The sequence below is a fragment of the Drosophila yakuba genome, chromosome 3R (genome assembly GCF_016746365.2).
Source record: "Drosophila yakuba strain Tai18E2 chromosome 3R, Prin_Dyak_Tai18E2_2.1, whole genome shotgun sequence".
NCBI lineage: Eukaryota > Metazoa > Arthropoda > Insecta > Diptera > Drosophilidae > Drosophila > Drosophila yakuba.
In genome coordinates, this window is record NC_052530.2 from 18,974,079 (window position 1) to 18,991,631 (window position 17,553).

Genomic DNA, 17,553 nt, shown 5'->3' on the forward strand with positions numbered 1-17,553 from the left:
ATGTTTGGCGTTGATACTAGGGCGTGGTGTTTGCCACAGAAAGTGCGTTTCGTCAATGGCTGGCTCATTAGGCTGCATTTGATATGCATACGAAAATGGCGTAATGGAGCCCCCAAGAATCCTTTCACTGACGCTAATTAGAAAAGTTGGCCCAATCACGGGTAACACTTCCGCTTTAACCCTTTTTTTTTCAAACTTTGTTTTTGCCCGCCATTAACGCAACATTGACGCTAATAGAGTCGGCGACTTTATCGAGGACTTTGGCAATAAGAGTTCGCCAACAAGTTTAAAATTGTCTGCATGCCTTTCGATGGCGATGGCGATGGCGGTGAAAAAAGGGTACAAAATCAAGGCGCAAATGACGGTTCACTTAATTTGCATTTAATTACAAAGTTCCACAAAGACCCCGAACTGGAAAAAAACAAGAGAGAACGCTATAGTCGAGTTCCCCGACTATCTGATACCCGTTACTCAGCTAGTGTAAGTGCGAAGGACAGTTTTTGGCGGTTTGTGGGCGTTAGAGTGGGCGTGGCAAAAAGATTTTTTGCAAATCGATAGAAATTTTCAAGACCAATACAAAAATGAAAAAATATAAAAACATTTTTCAAAAGTGTGGGCGTGGCAGTTTTGGGCGGTTTGTGGGCGTTAGAGTGGGCGTGGCAAAAAGATTTTTTGCAAATCGATAGAAATTTTCAAGACCAATACAAAAATGAAAAAATATTAAAACATTTTTCAAAAGTGTGGGCGTGGCAGTTTTGGGCGGTTTGTGGGCGTTAGAGTGGGCGTGGCAAAAAGTTTTTTTGCAAATCGATAGAAGTTTACAAGACCAATACAAAAATGAAAAAATATTAAAACATTTTTCAAAAGTGTGGGCGTCGCAGCTTTGGGCGGTTTGTGGGCGTTAGAGTGGGCGTGGCAACATGAATCGACAAACTTGCGCTGCGTCTATGTCTCTGGAGTCTGTGTGCTTAGTCTCAACTTTCTAGCTTTTGTAGTTCCTGAGATCTCGACGTTCATACGGACAGACAGACGGACGGACAGACGGACAGACGGACAGACGGACGGACAGACGGACATGGCCAAATCGACTCGGCTATTGATCCTGATCAAGAATATATATACTTTATATGGTCGGAAACGCTTCCTTCTGCCTGTTACATACTTTTCAACGAATCTAGTATACCCTTTTACTCTACGAGTAACGGGTATAAAAATCACCCTCATTGCCATGCAAATATTTGCACAGATACCACGAAAAAAGTATAAATAAATGAGCAAATACTCGCATATAATATCATTCATTTGGTTTAGATGTTTGTGTTTAATTCCAAAACATGTCATATATTCATTGGGCGGCACTCGAAAGATTAAAAAACATTTGATGTTGGATAAAAGAGAGCTGAGACGAGTCAAAAGCAAAGTTTTTGCGACTGCATCACAACGAAAACATAATGTGCGCGAAAATCAGTTGATAAACAGCTCACGCAAAAGCTCTAAAAAAAACGAAAACAAAATCGCCAAGCAGAAACATCGGGGCATAAATGAAAAGCATCAAGTAAAAACATGAATCCCGCTTAAATATATATTGAAAAAGTTTTGCTTATGATTTTTTTATGGGTATGGCTTCTTAATGAAGTGAGTTCTGGATGCTGCGGCAACAAAGGGCATTCCGAAATTAGCATTAGCACGCAGCCCCCCACTTCCTTGACCCACATTTTAGTGGGTACCTCCAATTCGACTGCGTGCGTGAACTTGCGCATTTCGTGCACGTCCTTCTCGTGTCCCCACTGCTCCTGTAACACCCCATTTCCACCGCCCACCACCCACCACCCACATCAGCACATCCCCACGCTCCTTTCAGTGGCGTAGTGCATCAAAACCATTTTGGGATTTCTGGTGCATACATATATATTTAAATCATCTGTTCAACTTAATGAGTTTTTTAATTTAAAAAAGCAAAATTTTATTCTAAACATCACAGTAACAACTTATTATTAAAAAACCATCTAACTAATAATATATTTAGCTCCTTAAGCATTTAAAAATATTTAGTTAGTACAAAAAATAATGTGTTGAATATACCATTTACCATTGCAGATTTTCCACGACGCCACTGCACCATGTGGCTTGTTGAGTTGAGCTGGGAAAATGGAAGCCATTAAACGAATGGTTTCCCGCTTCTTTCCCTGAATGAATATTTTTATGCTGCAACTTTGGGGCCAAGTTCTCATTGGAGTTTTGATTGATAAATGTATTATTTTTATTGCTGCCGCGCTTCCACGCTTTTTCGCTACCATTTTCCACTTTGGCCCGCTGCCTTTTTATGGGGCCACCTGAACGTGAGCCGCAGGACCTCTCACCAGCTTCCTTTCTCGGCAGTTAATTTTCAAATTAGCTGGACCGCTCGCGAGAGCCTTTTAATTACAAATGCCATGGAGGCGCTTTGTCGGTGGTTGCTGGTTGGCTGTGGTGGCTGTGGAAAAATGAAAAAGGCAAAGGGGCGGCAACAAATGTCTGATTAAATAAATTGACACAAATTAAAAGAATACGCTGCCATGGCAACAATTAAATCAAAATTCTTGAGTAGCAACACAGCCCACAGGAGACTGCGGACTGGAGCTCGTCGTCGCTTTTGATTACATCAAAAACAAGCTAATTACGTGAGGCAGCAACAGCAACAGGAAGGAGCATCCATGTAACCCATCCTGCGCTAGCTACTTTGATGTACTGGCCGACTTACTTTGGCATATGTTTTAATGTCAATTTCCATTTAAATTAGCTGCCTGCGTGCCAGTCGAATCATGTGTCCTGGCTCCTGGTTCATGGATCCTGGATCCTGTGGCCAAGCACTTCGTTCCGCAAAGTGATTGAATGCGTCGCGCACGGCTTCATTGTCGTCTTGGTTGCGAGTGCGATTTACAGCGAATTTTAAATATTTTCGCATATGCAAGCCGCCTGCGAAATGAAAATATCCTGTTTTAATGGCTGCGTCGTAGTCGAGGGGCGGTTGTTGCGATAATGGAATGAAATTACTGGGCTCTCTGCACCTCGAGGGAGTCCAGGTGTGCACCAAGAAGAAAAAGCTTCAGTTGTGGGATAAATGTAGTTAAATTTTATACTACATTCCCTTATGTCAGTGGCTTATTATATTTTATACATATGTACTTATCAGACTGCTGATGTATCTCAATATGCCCACTGTAAGCCCACTTCATCACTCGTAGTACTCTATGATTTTTGCCAGTGCTTCCACCGCTCATACCCTGCTGTTTCGATTATAATATATACGCAGTGCATCATGCATGGGCCCCAGGAATAATCGACGAGGCAATGGAGCGTGCCAGCAATCGATTTCAATGGAAATAACTGGCATAGTCTACTTCTGTGCGCGCGGATACAATTGCTGCGGCCCTGGCGTGAAAGTTTTTAATTGCCCGAATCGACTCGACTCGCCTCAACCGATCAGGATACGGATCTGAATCAGAATCCGGTCCAGTCCAGTCCAGTTCAGTCCGGTCCTTGGCGAACTGAAGCGCACCGTAAACGGGAAACCCAGCTGGCGCGCAAATCATAATAAAAATATGAAACAAGGCCAAGCGTGGTATTGTAATACGAGCACACAATTACCAACGTGGGCTCCACGTTGGCCACTCGGTTCATTTCAAGTGCATGTATTGTTGAAGGAATTTCGACTGCAAAACTACAGAAGTGCCCGGCCGAAAACGCTGCGTATGAGTAATGAACTGAAAGCCACACGAACAAAACAACTGCATTAGAAGCAAATGCAAAAAGTTTATTCAACAAATAATTAATTTGATTTCGGGTTGGCTTTGTCAGTGGTGGTGGAAGCACGCAAAGGCGAAACTTAATTAAACTAAATAAATTAGCCAGCACACACAAAAAACTGAATGGAGCAATGATGATTTAAAACTATTGCAAACTAGGCAAATGCGAAAAGCTTTTTTAATAACTTCTGTCCTTCTCCATAGTACATTATTTTTGTAGAATTTAATAGTTATAATAATAATTATCAGGGCTGGCTATAACTTTTCTCTGATATATAATAATTCTACATGTATTTTATAGTTTATCAACATTTATATAGTTTTGTGATGATTCAGTTAAGCTGGGTTTTCAAAGTGAAAACGATGGACAGTCTAAGGAATTTGTTCTATACAAAAGTATTATGTATGGAACTAAATGGCCATGCAGCTTGATCCGAATACACCCAAGAACTCCACCCGATTTTAGCGCTTTCCCCGAAAAAGAAGCAAATATCAGCAATAAGCGGGATCATAAACTGGCTGGCGATGGCGAAGGCCTCCAGGCTCATTGTTATGCCACCGGCGTGTGGCTGCCGTGTTCATGCTGACAAATTATGCTGTTTTATGCGTTTGTCGCCAACTCCGACGCCCACACGCACACAGCGCCCAAATCACCGAAGGAAAAACACTCACATCCCCATATCGCACGCATCAAGATAAACGCACGCATGAGAGACGCATCTCGCATCCCGCATCTCGCATCCCGTATCTCGTATCCCGCATCCCGCATCTCGCATCCCGAATCCCGCAACTCGACCCCAAAACCTCAGAGGACCCGGGGCCTCCATGCGGCGTCTTGTTTTCCTCCGAGGTCTGTGCTCAGTGCCGAGTTATTGTGCTGATGATGAGGTGGCACCAAGTGTGAGCCACCAGCTCCGAGTTCCCAGGGGCATTTCCGGCTGGCGAAAATATTATGGATATGCGACATGAGCAAAATAGACGTGCAAGGCGTACACTTAGGGAAAACAGGTCAGGCTAGTTTTACTCTTAAGCAATTACTTAGAACATAGTTGCATATGCAAAGAAAAGGGTTTTAAGGTGCTAGAATTTGCTTGGAGTATATTCACATGCTCTTTTTATATTATTATTTGTCGCAGTGTATCAGGTTGGCAGAACTCAACGCATCGCAGGAGCCGTTAATATTTTAGCGGCGAGAAAGTCAAAGTCAAAAGTACCTCCAGCGGCAATGCGTAAACAAATTGACAGCTTATAAAAACCTGGACGTCATGTGCCGTCCTGAAATCGTTTTATTATGCCATCCAAGTTATGCGCCAGCCGGGTGATTTTGTTACAAAGTCGAGGCTAAAATTAATAATTAACCGCGGAGAAAACGTGGCCATAATCTGCAGCAAACTCGGTCCGGAAAATACCCAAAACTAGATGACACTATTTATCTGTGTGCTGGTAATCGAGACGATTGTCTCGCCGATTTAATTAAACCGCGATGCGCCTGCTGCTGACAGACTTGAAGCCTTTGAGCCTGCAGATTATTAAATATCGCAATCTCATTAAGCGTGTGAAGCGGTACTATTATGTATAGGGATATGTACATATGAGTTGAACAACGGAGTACCAACAGCAAAGAGCTTAATTGGTTGCGAATTAAAACGTTTCGTTTCACAGCAGGATATTCAGATTAATATTATGTTACATCGCAGGTGTAACATTTAAAACAATGGACTGACTCACATGACATCAACGTTTATGACTAGCATATTCTTAAACATTTTTAACTGGAGGCAGTCTTTAACAGACATATTGCATATCTGCCCACGGATAAGCCAGCTAGTCTTGGGTCCACTTTGATCTCGGCAAGTATTGACAAAGGCTGGGACCCAAGCAAATAACTGGGCTGCCATGGGAAATGCAAACAGATTTCCAAATGGGAAGGCAAATAAATAAATCGCTCGTGCTACCTGCCCGACTATCCTGGATCTCCTCCTGCTCCCTCGGTGGCAGATTACACGGTGGTTTATTATTTATATTTCGGTACTGCACCACCACCGCACCACCACCACCGCATCACCACCACCGCACCACCACCGCTGCTGTGCATTTTAGGGTGGATAAACAATATGAATCCAACGCCAGTTTGTGTAATTTAATACGTTCCGCTAATAGCGTTCAATGACAAGCGATCCTGGCAGTTTTCCGGGCGCGGCACTTGCACGGCATTTGATTTTAGTTGCCGCATCAATTTTTCATGGTTTAAACAAATTGCTTGCTCATAATTCGCGTAATTATGCTAAAAGTCATTTGGGAGCACTCGAGCGTATTTATGCATAGCAATATAGCAATATAGCAATATAGCAATATAGCAATATAGCATGATGATTTTTAGCACAACAACGAATTAGTTAAAATTACGTCGAATCTGTTGGGAAAACAATTGATGTCATTTAATTGGAGCACAGCATTAGCTGAGTTCATTGACCTCGCAGCAAGCAGAATGCTTTGATTCGGCGGGGAAACGTCGTCAAAATATTTGGAGACCCTTTTCATGTCACTGACACTCGATATTGGGAATAACCGCAGACGCGCCAAAGACTTTGGCTCAAAGGACGTCTAGACGTGTGCGTATGAGCTCTGCCATGATTGGTAGCGGATTATGTAGCACGGCCTTGTTATGAGGAGACTTGGATCAAGAGCTAACGCCATTGTGTTGCTTTTTGCCAGAATGCGGACAGAATGGCACTATGTGACTCAGTGACTCTGATCTCCTCAATTTGGTGTATAATAACGTACGTACCTGTAACTTTTAAGAAAATTACATTTCGAGACTCTGTTGTTCTCAGTGGATTTAGGTCACATTAAGAGCTGCAAGGTGCAAGGTGCCAGGTGCCAGGTGCACTGCCTTTGGATGAAAATACTGAGTAATTTCATTGATCAATTGAGTGGAACATTCAACCCCATTTGCAGACGGCATAGAAGCGACCATTGAATTGATGACGCTCCATCCAAGTTGTCTGCTGGCAACGCATTTGTTTTGGCCAGTGGAATGCTGGTCCATTTATTAAATAGGCTTGCAAATGTGCCTGCTGCCCAAATGTATTCGTTCAGCTCGGTTACTTATCAAATGCGCACTTTGATTTGTAGCTTTGTAGCCCACCGAGCAGAACTGGCCACAATCACTTGGTCCGAGGGACTCGGAGCTCGGTTTCTCAGCCGCAAGCTGTTAACCCAAATAATTATGGCTTCATTAACTTTATTGTGTGTGTAAGTGGTTTTTTGATAAAGCTACTGAGTTATAGTCGAAGCACTTGTGCCCACCCCCCCTCTAAACCCCCTCAAGTCGCCGCCAGCAAATTAATTGCTACGAATTGGGCCGCCCAAATGAACAGAAAAAATCGAAATCGTTTTGCTAAATGACAGAAATTTAGCAAACATTAAATTGTGCAGGATTTTGGCTTTTTTCTCAGCGCCTTTATTTATTTGGCCAAAGGGTTTTTGTGTAACTCGGTTTGGTGTGTGTGTGTGTGTGGAATTTTCAGACAACAAGTACAGGGTGCCTGGGGATAGGCTCTTGTCTCCAGCTTGGCAATAACAAGATATCTTGTATACTATATTTTCACTGGAAAAATTATATAATATATTATAGATTATATTAAATGCAAATTGTGAACTGTGAGATTTACTAGAAAAATACGAAGTCATTTGGCACGACGAAAAAAAACATTTTAACATATTTAGCTTAGGTTAAGTGTTTGGGTATTCCTATGAAAACCTGGTGAATAATTTTAAGAAAAATATATCGATATGAAATAGAAATTCAGCTTAAAACTTAATAATTTTATTCCTAAGATAAGCTATTCTTTTTCTCCGTGGTGAAACCCTAAAAATTCCTGTGGCTCTGGTAAAAATCTGGCAGGTTGTTGTGTACGAGAAAAAACGCATGGGAAAAATATCAAGGTAAAATTTTATGTAACCGAACAGTCTATGCGAAACGCCCAGCAACAAGGACAACAACAAACAACCGCACTATTATTTTTAATGGCCAAACATTACAAGCCACGTGGGCTGGATTGGGCTGGGAAAGGGAAAGGGAAAAGGAAAGCGGACATAAAAATAAATAAGAACAAATTGGCAGGCAAATGTTTAGTTTGTGGCAACATGTTGCCAACTTGCCACCAACCTCCCCGCATCGCACAACAACTTAAAAGTTGGCTGTATGTCGCCATCTGCCTATCGCACTCCTGTGCCCCCCGCACTTGCCTTTGAGCTATTTTATAATTAGTCCCAGCCATGACAAAAAGTTTTTGGCAAAACAACTTAAGGCCCAACCACCACCAGCACCACCACCAGGTCCGTTTAGCCAGCCAACCGCACACGGTGCACGTGAGGAGTCCCACAAACACCCGGGGCCAGAAGCCTAGAACCGCCAACAATGAGCTAATACACTGCACGCTTTTATTTTGGCTACGTTGGCGGAGCTGGCGGCACTTCATTTAACGGCAAATAATGCACAACACATGTATGCCAAAAAATCCGAGTGCCCGAAATCTGGAAAGTTTCCCACACGCTCGACTGAGCCTAAATTAGTTTGGGGAGCGGCCAAGTACCCGGCGAGGCTCAGCTTTTGATTTTATTTTGACCCCAGGGCGGTCGCCACCACCTTCCACATAACACTCAAAAAACCATTGCCAAATTGAGAAGAAATAGTTGTAAGATTCTAGAATTTGTAGAATTATTACAAACATGTTTTAAGTGTTTTGAAATATGTGTTAATGTTCATATGATATGATCTTTTGTGCATTTACAAATTAAATGCAGATAGGAGCTTTTAGACTTTAGCATAGTTCGGGGTAATATTAATAAGCAAAAAATTACCTAAATGAGCCCTATTTTTTTTAAGTGCACAAGTTCGCGGTTGGTGAAATTTTCAAAACTGCTCAACTGCTAATTGGCTGTGGTCAAGCGAAGCCTCGGGCTTACGCTTTTTTGTAATTGCGGCAGCTGCGCTTGGTTTTTGGCGTTGTTGAATCGCAGTGTAAATTTAGATCTAGGCAATATCCTTTTATGGATAAAAATGTGAAAAACCTTCACGAATTATGAGAGATTAGTCAATTTATCTAACCAAGCTAATAAATCATTTGAGCAGGCTTAAAATAACAAGGCACTTGGCTCGCTAGATATGTTAAAATTATATAAACAATATACAAGCTATTTTATCTACTAGTACAGCATTTTTAATTTTCGTTAAGAAATTGGTGCAAAAAGCTTACATGATTGCGTTGGCAAACAAAGTGGGGCAAACTGATCAGTCAAATTGTATCCGGATTTCGAATCGAATAATTTAAGAAGTGCATTACACATGTGCAGTCAGTTCTCTGTTTACAAATAATGCAGGACTGCGAGGAAAAAGTCGGTCGGATTGGGTTGCCCCTAAGTGCACGGAGTCCGTCAAGTGTGTCAAAATTGCAGAAAACCTGGAGCTGAGAAAAGCTTGCAACTTGCTACCTGCAACCGGCAACCTGCAACTTGCAGCCTGCAACCTGCAACCTGCGACTCCAGGAATAATCCTACATAGTAGTGAGCCATGCATGGAGCGCAAGGGCGGGTTTGTCTATATAAATTGCAACATTTCATCAAGTGCTAGGTGATTACGGAAAGGACGCAAAGAACGGAAAGGACGAGGGGTGGCGAGCACTTCGAATGTGATTACGTGTCTTATGAAATTGAAAGGATTTGAAGGTGCAAAAGAGCATTAAATTACAGTCTTCCTTTGCAACAGCCAGAAGCTAGCAGCTAGAACTCTTGCTGCGTTTTCCCCCAACGTTTCCATTTTGCAGCAGACAGATGCCAACAAGTCTCCACTTTCCTGCACACGGAATGGATAATTTATTATATAATTTTTGCATTTCATTAGAGAAATTTTCAATTTTCTTCTCAATTAGGTTGCTACCAAAGTTTCGACTATTTGTCTTCGTGTAGACCACGACATTTTGTGCGCCCTTCCTGTGTGTGTCCTGTCAAAGGGCAAACTTGAATGTTGTTTACGCATATTAGGAGCCTTTGATTGAAACTTTTTGGCATTTTTCGTCGGCTTGAACAAGCAAAGTAAGTAACTCACATGAAATTGCAGCCTCGCCTTGCAGAAGGCGAAATGGCTGAAGGAAATGGCTTTGCCTTCGAAAACTTTTGTCGAAGACAATTTCCTATAAATTGCCAATTAGCAAAGTCAATAATTAGAGAGGCTGCTGTGATCTGAGCGAAAATGCATTCGCATCGCAGCGCAGGCCAAACTTTATGCGAAAGTCGACTTTATCCGTTCGGTTACATTTTCGATTCTAATTATAGTTGCCTTGTCTGGGGGCTCAGTTCTTGGCTCCTCGGTTCCTTGTTCCTCGACAAACTTCTGCTGCCTCGGCAAAAGTGGTTTTGCATACGGGCACTCACTCGCCTCACATGCACGAAAAATTGATAGTTTTGCATACTCGATGCTTATCCCTGCAGCAGCCCGAATTCAGCTGCAATATCCTTTAAACTATTTCCGCTTGCTGCTGCTGTTGTGTGCGAGCGGAAATAACAATGCACCAAGTGGGCGTCCCTCTTAGGGAGCAGCTCCTCCTTCCTTCTTCCTTCTTCCTGCTCTCCTAGCATCCAGCTCGGCAATCCTGCACAGCCACAGCCAGAGCCACAGCCACAGCAGGCCCCAAGTGCCCCATGTGGGGATTTATTTGTCGAAAATCGTCTGGTTGGGGCGATGGCATCTCGATGGGAATCAAGTGGGTCGGATCTGTGTTGGCAATTAGTGTGTTATTGGCAACAGCAAGGAATTCATAAATAGTCACGAAGAACACCTTGTGCGGCTATCAAGTTAAGCAAACTGACGCCAAAATTATAAACGACTCCGGGCTAAGCGAACTCCAAGCTAAATTAGAGTTCGTTAAATAGATCTTGCAATTTATCGTAGCAAAGAAAATAATACGCCAGGAGTTTGCATACGAGTAAGCAGGGTTTCACTTTCAAGAAACTTCTACATTTTACTGTAACTATTGGAAAAAGTAGCTGTAGTCTTTAAAATATAGGTAAGTATTTCATTGCAAACAAACAAGGAGATCTTACGCTCGCTGTTTACTTAGTACATATTACTTTGCTATTAAAATATAATAAGTATTTGAAACGAACTAACAGTAAATTCAGATATTCCATTAATTTAGGAAACTGCTATACTTCTGCAGCCTATTTTTCTCTCAGTGGCATGGCAGTCGGCTACTAACTGTCTATCCATGGCTGAGGCTGGCGCCACTCAACCATTTGGCTAATTGTCTGCATTTATCAAGCGCCAAACAAGGCAACGCAAAAAAGCGCATGGAATTTATAACAATTGTTTTACAATTTTCCAGTGACAAAGGAAAATCACTTAGAGGCATTGTCGTGTGTCTGGCGGCGTTACTTACGTTTTGTACTCGTATTTTTGGCCGCGGCGCCATTCCTATTTAATATTGTGGAAATTAGAGCAGCAATCTGGCGGAAATATTTAGCCAATTGGCAACATAATTTAAGGGCAGTCCCCGTTGCAGGCGACTTGATTTATGCTGCAGCCTTTTCTTTTCCCTTAGTCGCCGACTTTCCCTATTTTTTTTTTTTTTTTCTAGACCCCCCCTCTTAAAAGTTTTCAACTCACATGTGTGAGTGTGTGTGCAATTGTGCACTAATTTGCAGTTAGTTTAATAAATTTTCCACTGCGCCACATGCGTGTGCGCAAAAGTTTGGCGAGTGCGGGTCGCAAACTTTTAATTTCTTGTTTGGCAAGCGGCATTGTGTCATAAATTTTTACCGCTCCACCGGGCAGCGGAAATACACTTAAAAGAATCTCTGTACAAGTACTTTAAAAGTGTGTGCTCCAGAATATGCGAGGTTTCTCTCAGTGCACGGTGAGCAAGTATGTGATAATTGTATTGGTAATTATTTCCACTGACTAAAGGAGGCCTAAGCTGAGCCCATAAATAAAATCCAGTACGCAGCCAAATGGCAATTAAGTCAAGGAAACAGTCGACGGTCGATAAGAAGGCTGTCGCTTTTTCCCCGATTTTACTGCTTTCCCATGCAAATGAGCTGCAATCAGCGAAAAAATACAGCAACGAGTGCAAGGGCCATAACAATGGCAAAATGAAAAAAAAAATGTTAACACGAATTAGCCAGAAAGTATGCAGAGATGCGAGATGGCAACAGGAAGCGGATGCAATAAACTATGCACCAGCAGCCATAAAAAAGGAGTCCCAGGACGTGCTGCCCCTATTGAGAGTCCTTCGAGGAGCTGCAGAAGCGGAAAGTGTGCACCGTGAGAAAAAGTAAGATTATTTAACTAATTCATAAAGTAATATGATTTCTATAGCTATAAATACTTTGTTAGTTAGTAGTAGAACAGTATTTTGTAGGAGGGCATGAAATTTTCTATAGTATGTATTTTTTAAATATTTTTTTTCTGTGCTGGACGAGAGCAGATTGCAATAAAAGCGATAACTGCGCGTGCGAAGAAAAACAGGAATTAGATGACAGAAGATGAGGCGCCTAGAAGTGGGCGACTTGGGCCGAGATGTCTAAGCACTTGACACCCGCATGATCCTGATCCTGAGCCTGATGCCTCACTATATGCCACATTCTCCACTCTGATGTGACACATTTCCAGCTATTGCCACAAGTCAGACTAACGATATGTGACACTTGGCCATACACGAGCACACGGACATACGGACATACTGACATACGGACATACGGACATACGGACACACGCACAAACACTTGGCAACAAACATTGGGATTATGCAAATGAAGTAAGGAGCCCTTTGAAATTCATAAACATTTAATATTTTATGGAGCATTCATGAACATTTAGGCGGCACTGCAAGTGTCGAATATATGCGTATGTATGATGTGTGTGTGTGTGTGTGTGTGTGTTTGCAAAAACAATTGCCGGTTGTTGCTGCCATTGTTTGTTGCTGCTGCCTTCATGTTTATTTGTTGTTTTTTCACCAGCACTCAGGGCAGACCACATATACATACATATATGGACGTGGTGTATCTATGGAACTACACTGGGAAAGATATTTGAGCAGAGCGCGAGCAACCTAAGATTGCAGAAATACATAATCGCAAGCATGATCATAATTGCTATTTAAATAGTAACTTTAAAGTAAAAAAAGTTACTGTGTCCACTTCTCTGTTCAAGCTTAAGCATTTCCATTCAACTTTCTCGCTGTGTATTTGCAACTATATGAATATCAAAGTGTTTTGCATGAATTTCATGTGCTCCATTGGTGAAATTTTACTTGTCATTGTTGCGTGCTGAATAAAAGATGAGAAGCAGTAGGGCTTGACTGCCTGGAGAAATTTCAGGTGGGGCAATGGAAATGGGGAAATGGGGAAAATCTGGGGGATTATCGCCGGTGAACTGCAGTTGCTAATCACCCAATTTGGTTGCACGATTCAATCGGAGTAAGAGCTGTATAAAATGGAATAAAATGAGGGCACAACTGCCATTCACGCAATTAACTAACTTGGCCCGAATGGCACTAAAGCTTTTATCTTATTATCCCGGCGAAATACCCAAAGCGCTGAGCACTGAGCGCAAAACGCAGAACGCTGAACGCTGAACGCAGACAAGCCAACACAAACAAATGAAGCCGGCAAGATGGCAAATAGTCAAAGGACCGCTGGAAAAACAGAAGGCAACCGAAAATGTCCGCAGGACCTTTGGCAGTTCAAAAAAAAAAACACAAAAAAAAGAGGGAAAACAAACCGCTTCCACAGCGGGAAAAGCGCATTATGTCCCGCCTGCCCATCTTATTTTCCCCCCTTTTTCTCTCGTTATCTCTCTCCTGTGGCCGCTTTGTTATTTCGATTTTATTCTCTAACGATTTTCCGCCTTTGATTGCGCACCTTTTCTAGTTTTCACTGCTCAGTTTTCACCTCTCCAACGAAGCGAGTGGGTTATAAATATGAGCAAACATTTCGCAAGATATCCTTAATTAAAGCAATTTCCCCTCCGCTGGAAAAGGACGAAAGGACGCCGGCGAAGGACGGTTGCGTGTGCACTGGCTGGACTGAAATTTGCAAAAAGGACAGCCAAAGGAAATAAGCTGCCTTGTCCTCGCCATAAAGGTGCGACCGAAAAACACTGGTACAATGACCTGTTACGCACACTTGCACACAGATACAGCCACACCACCACACACTCGGGACTATAGTGTATACACCCACACTCACAGCCACAGCCACAGCCACACCCACACCCATGCACACACACTTACAGCAGCACCCACGGGGCAAAAGGGTTAAGAGCGAATCTTCGTGTGGCCATTAACATGAAATTTTTAACAGGAGCCGCAAGCGAGGGCTAGAGCTGCCAGGGTTGTCAGGGTTGCCCGGATTTCGGCGGGGTCACGTGCCACACCATTGTTGCCGCACTCGCCCTACTACACCAGCTCAACCTACATGCTTCATTTTTATATGCTTTCTGGGGTTACTACAATGAAGTTTTGAAGCTCGTTACTTAATCGTTCTTTGATATCTTTTTAACACAATTGAACAAAAATACAGGTATTTCAAATTTCAACGAGGTTATCTTAAACATACCTCTTTTTCTAACTAATAGTAACATTTCCATCAAAATATACCTTTATTAATTTGAATGTTTTGCTGAATTATGCAAAATATTTTGAAATTACTGGTAATGTGTAGAAAATGATTAACCCCAATCTAAGCATTCCACCTTCGATCTTGCCCGTGAATGCCCATTACTTTGCGTTGGGTAACCAGCCCGTGAAGTAAGCTCGCCTCTTTATTTTTAACCAGCAGCAAAGGAGAAAGGCGGATAGCTAAAGAGAAGAGGGGGCGTGGCGTCGCATTGTTCGTAAGCCCCTTTTCCATGGCACCACGCTGCCCCTTCGCGCTCCGCAGTAATCCGGCGCGTATGTCCTTGCACAACATCCTTTCCATTGTTTGCGCTATAAATACACGATGCTGGAGGTGCGCAACGAGTAAAATACCAACAACAAGCACAGCAAGCACAACAACACTACAGTCCAGCAAGGAGGAACAACAACAATCAAGACCCCACGCACCAAAACAACAACAACAATAACGACAATAACAACAACAGTGGCTTATCCTTGGCGTCTTCGACAGCGTCGCACAGGATGCGTCGCTTATTTATCGCATTTTTATGTGAAATAAACGATTCGGAATTGGCTACGTAAAACATTAATTTTATTGTGGGGGAAATTGAGATTGCAGAGCGAAACAACAAGCCGCAAAAAAGAAGCAAAAGGCCCCAGCAACACCTTGAAAGTTTCGCGTGTCCTCCAATTGATTTCGCTTATTATTTCACCAACTACAAAAATCAATAATGTTGCTAATTTAAAACTTTGAGCACTTGCGACTTTCGAAAACGTGTGCATGGTGGAACGAGCATGTAAAGTTTGTGAGACATTACTAAAAGTTTGATGCAAGTTAGCTCTAAATTTCACGGGGGACCAAGACAAATGGATTTCCTCGATCATAACACTAAGTAATATGCTCTAATTTCGACTGAGCTGAGCAGCAGGAAAGTAGTCACATGAAGGGAAATAGGCTTAATTCTATCTTTAATGGAGCCAACAACTTCAGCTTCTACTTCACAACCAGCTGCAGGTTCAAGAAGATCCAGAAAACAGTATGACATTCATTCGCAGCATCAAAGTGCAAGTCAAATGAAATCTATCCAAAAATGGCTGCATGGATCGCGGGAACGTTTCCAACAAGATCGTGGTGAGATCGAGATGGAAGGACCAAGGCTTTCGTAGATCATATGATCATAATAAGATCAAGGAGAGAGAGGTCAAGGCTCCACTCAACTACGCAAAGCCCTTGTTTTCACACTTGGATTCAAGCCCGGTGCTCGGAGGTAAACTTCTTATTGTTATAGTATAGTTATGAACAGTTTTACCTATTCAGAGCTTTAGGGATACCTGAAGTGAAAATCGAATCTTTATGGTTATGCAAAACAAATTAATTTTCCAGTCTTATAGTAAACACGTTACACCTAATTTTCTTTAGGCTATATATTTCAGTCCGCTAAGTCTTGCACCCGATGATGCAAGTTCACTGCTTTTGCTGCGTGCTTCTATTATACTTCAGTTTATTAGAGGTATCTTCTCAAGATGACTCTAAAGTACCGCCAACTGAAGCAACTGCATCCACCATAGCGGCCGAAGAAGCTCCTAAGGACAGTAAACCAGAAGCCTCTGGTTCATCCAAGTGCAAGCCAGATGAAATTCTTTCCGAAAACGGCTGCGTAAACCGCGATAACTTTCTGAAGAAGATCATGATGAGAACCTGGAAGGACGAAGGCTTTGGCAATGCAATGGCGAGAGCTGGCCTGGTGGACGATGCGTCGCTTATTTATCGCATTTTTATGTGAAATAAACGATTCGGAATTGGCTACGTAAAACATTAATTTTATTGTGGGGGAAATTTTGATTGCAGAGCGAAACAACAAGCCGCAAAAAAGAAGCAAAAGGCCCCAGCAACACCTTGAAAGTTTCGCGTGTCCTCCAATTGATTTCGCTTATTATTTCGCCAACTACTGAAAATCAATAATGTTGCGCCGTTTCGTTACCGTAGACGAAACATGGATCCACCACACCACACCAGAGACCAAAGAACAATCAAGACAGTGGGTTTCTCCGGGTGAACGTGCACCAAAGAAGGCCAAGGTGGGTCTGTCGGCCAACAAGGTCATGGCCACAGTTTTTTGGGATGCACAAGGTATCATTCACATCGATTACCTTGAAAAGGGTAAAACGATCACCGGCGAATATTATTCAGAGCTTTTGGACAGATTCGATATTGATTTGAAGCAGAAACGACCGCATTTGGCGAAAAAAAAAGTGCTGTTCCATCAGGACAATGCACGGGTGCACACGTGTGTAGTCAGCATGGCAAAATTTCATAAATTGGGCTACGAACTGCTACCCCATCCAGCATATTCTCCAGATTTAGCCCCCTGTGACTATTTTTTGTTTCCAAACATGAAGAAATGGCTCGGCGGTAAGAGATTCGGGTCAAATGAAGAGGTCATCACAGAAACAAACGACTATTTTGAGGGCCTTGAGAAAACCTATTATTTGGAAGGAATAAAAAAATTGGAAAAACGCTGGACTAAATGTATAGAGCTAAAAGGAGATTATGTTGAGAAATAAAACGCTTCTTTGACGAAAAAAATATATTTTATTCAAAAAGTCACGGACTTATCAAACGACCCTCGTAATTTAAAACTTTGAGCACTTGCGACTCCCGAAAACGTGTGCATGGTGGAACGAGCATGTAAAGTTTATAAGACATTACTAAAAGTTTGATGCAAGTTAGCTCTAAATTTCACGGGGGACCAAGACAAATGGATTTCCTCGATCATAACACTAAGTAATATGCTCTAATTTCGACTGAGCTGAGCAGCAGGAAAGTAGTCACATGAAGGGAAATAGGCTTAATTCTATCTTTAATGGAGCCAACAACTCCAGCTTCTACTTCACAACCAGCTGCAGGTTCAAGAAGATCCAGAAAACAGTATGACATTCATTCGCAGCATCAAAGTGCAAGTCAAATGAAATCTATCCAAAAATGGCTGCATGGATCGCGGGAACGTTTCCAACAAGATCGTGGTGAGATCGAGATGGAAGGACCAAGGCTTTCGTAGATCATATGATCATAATAAGATCAAGGAGAGAGAGGTCAAGGCTCCACTCAA

At 42.4% G+C, this 17,553-nt stretch overlaps 1 protein-coding gene across 1 annotated transcript; it reads left to right on the top strand.

Annotated features, from left to right (window-relative positions):
- The first annotated feature begins 15,862 nt into the window (after window positions 1–15,862).
- Window positions 15,863–16,257, top strand: LOC6537449. The gene has a single exon (XM_002097969.4). It carries the CDS (start codon window positions 15,898–15,900, stop codon window positions 16,225–16,227), a length of 330 nt encoding a protein of 109 aa, XP_002098005.3. The 5' UTR covers window positions 15,863–15,897; the 3' UTR covers window positions 16,228–16,257.
- The last annotated feature ends 1,296 nt before the right edge of the window (window positions 16,258–17,553 follow it).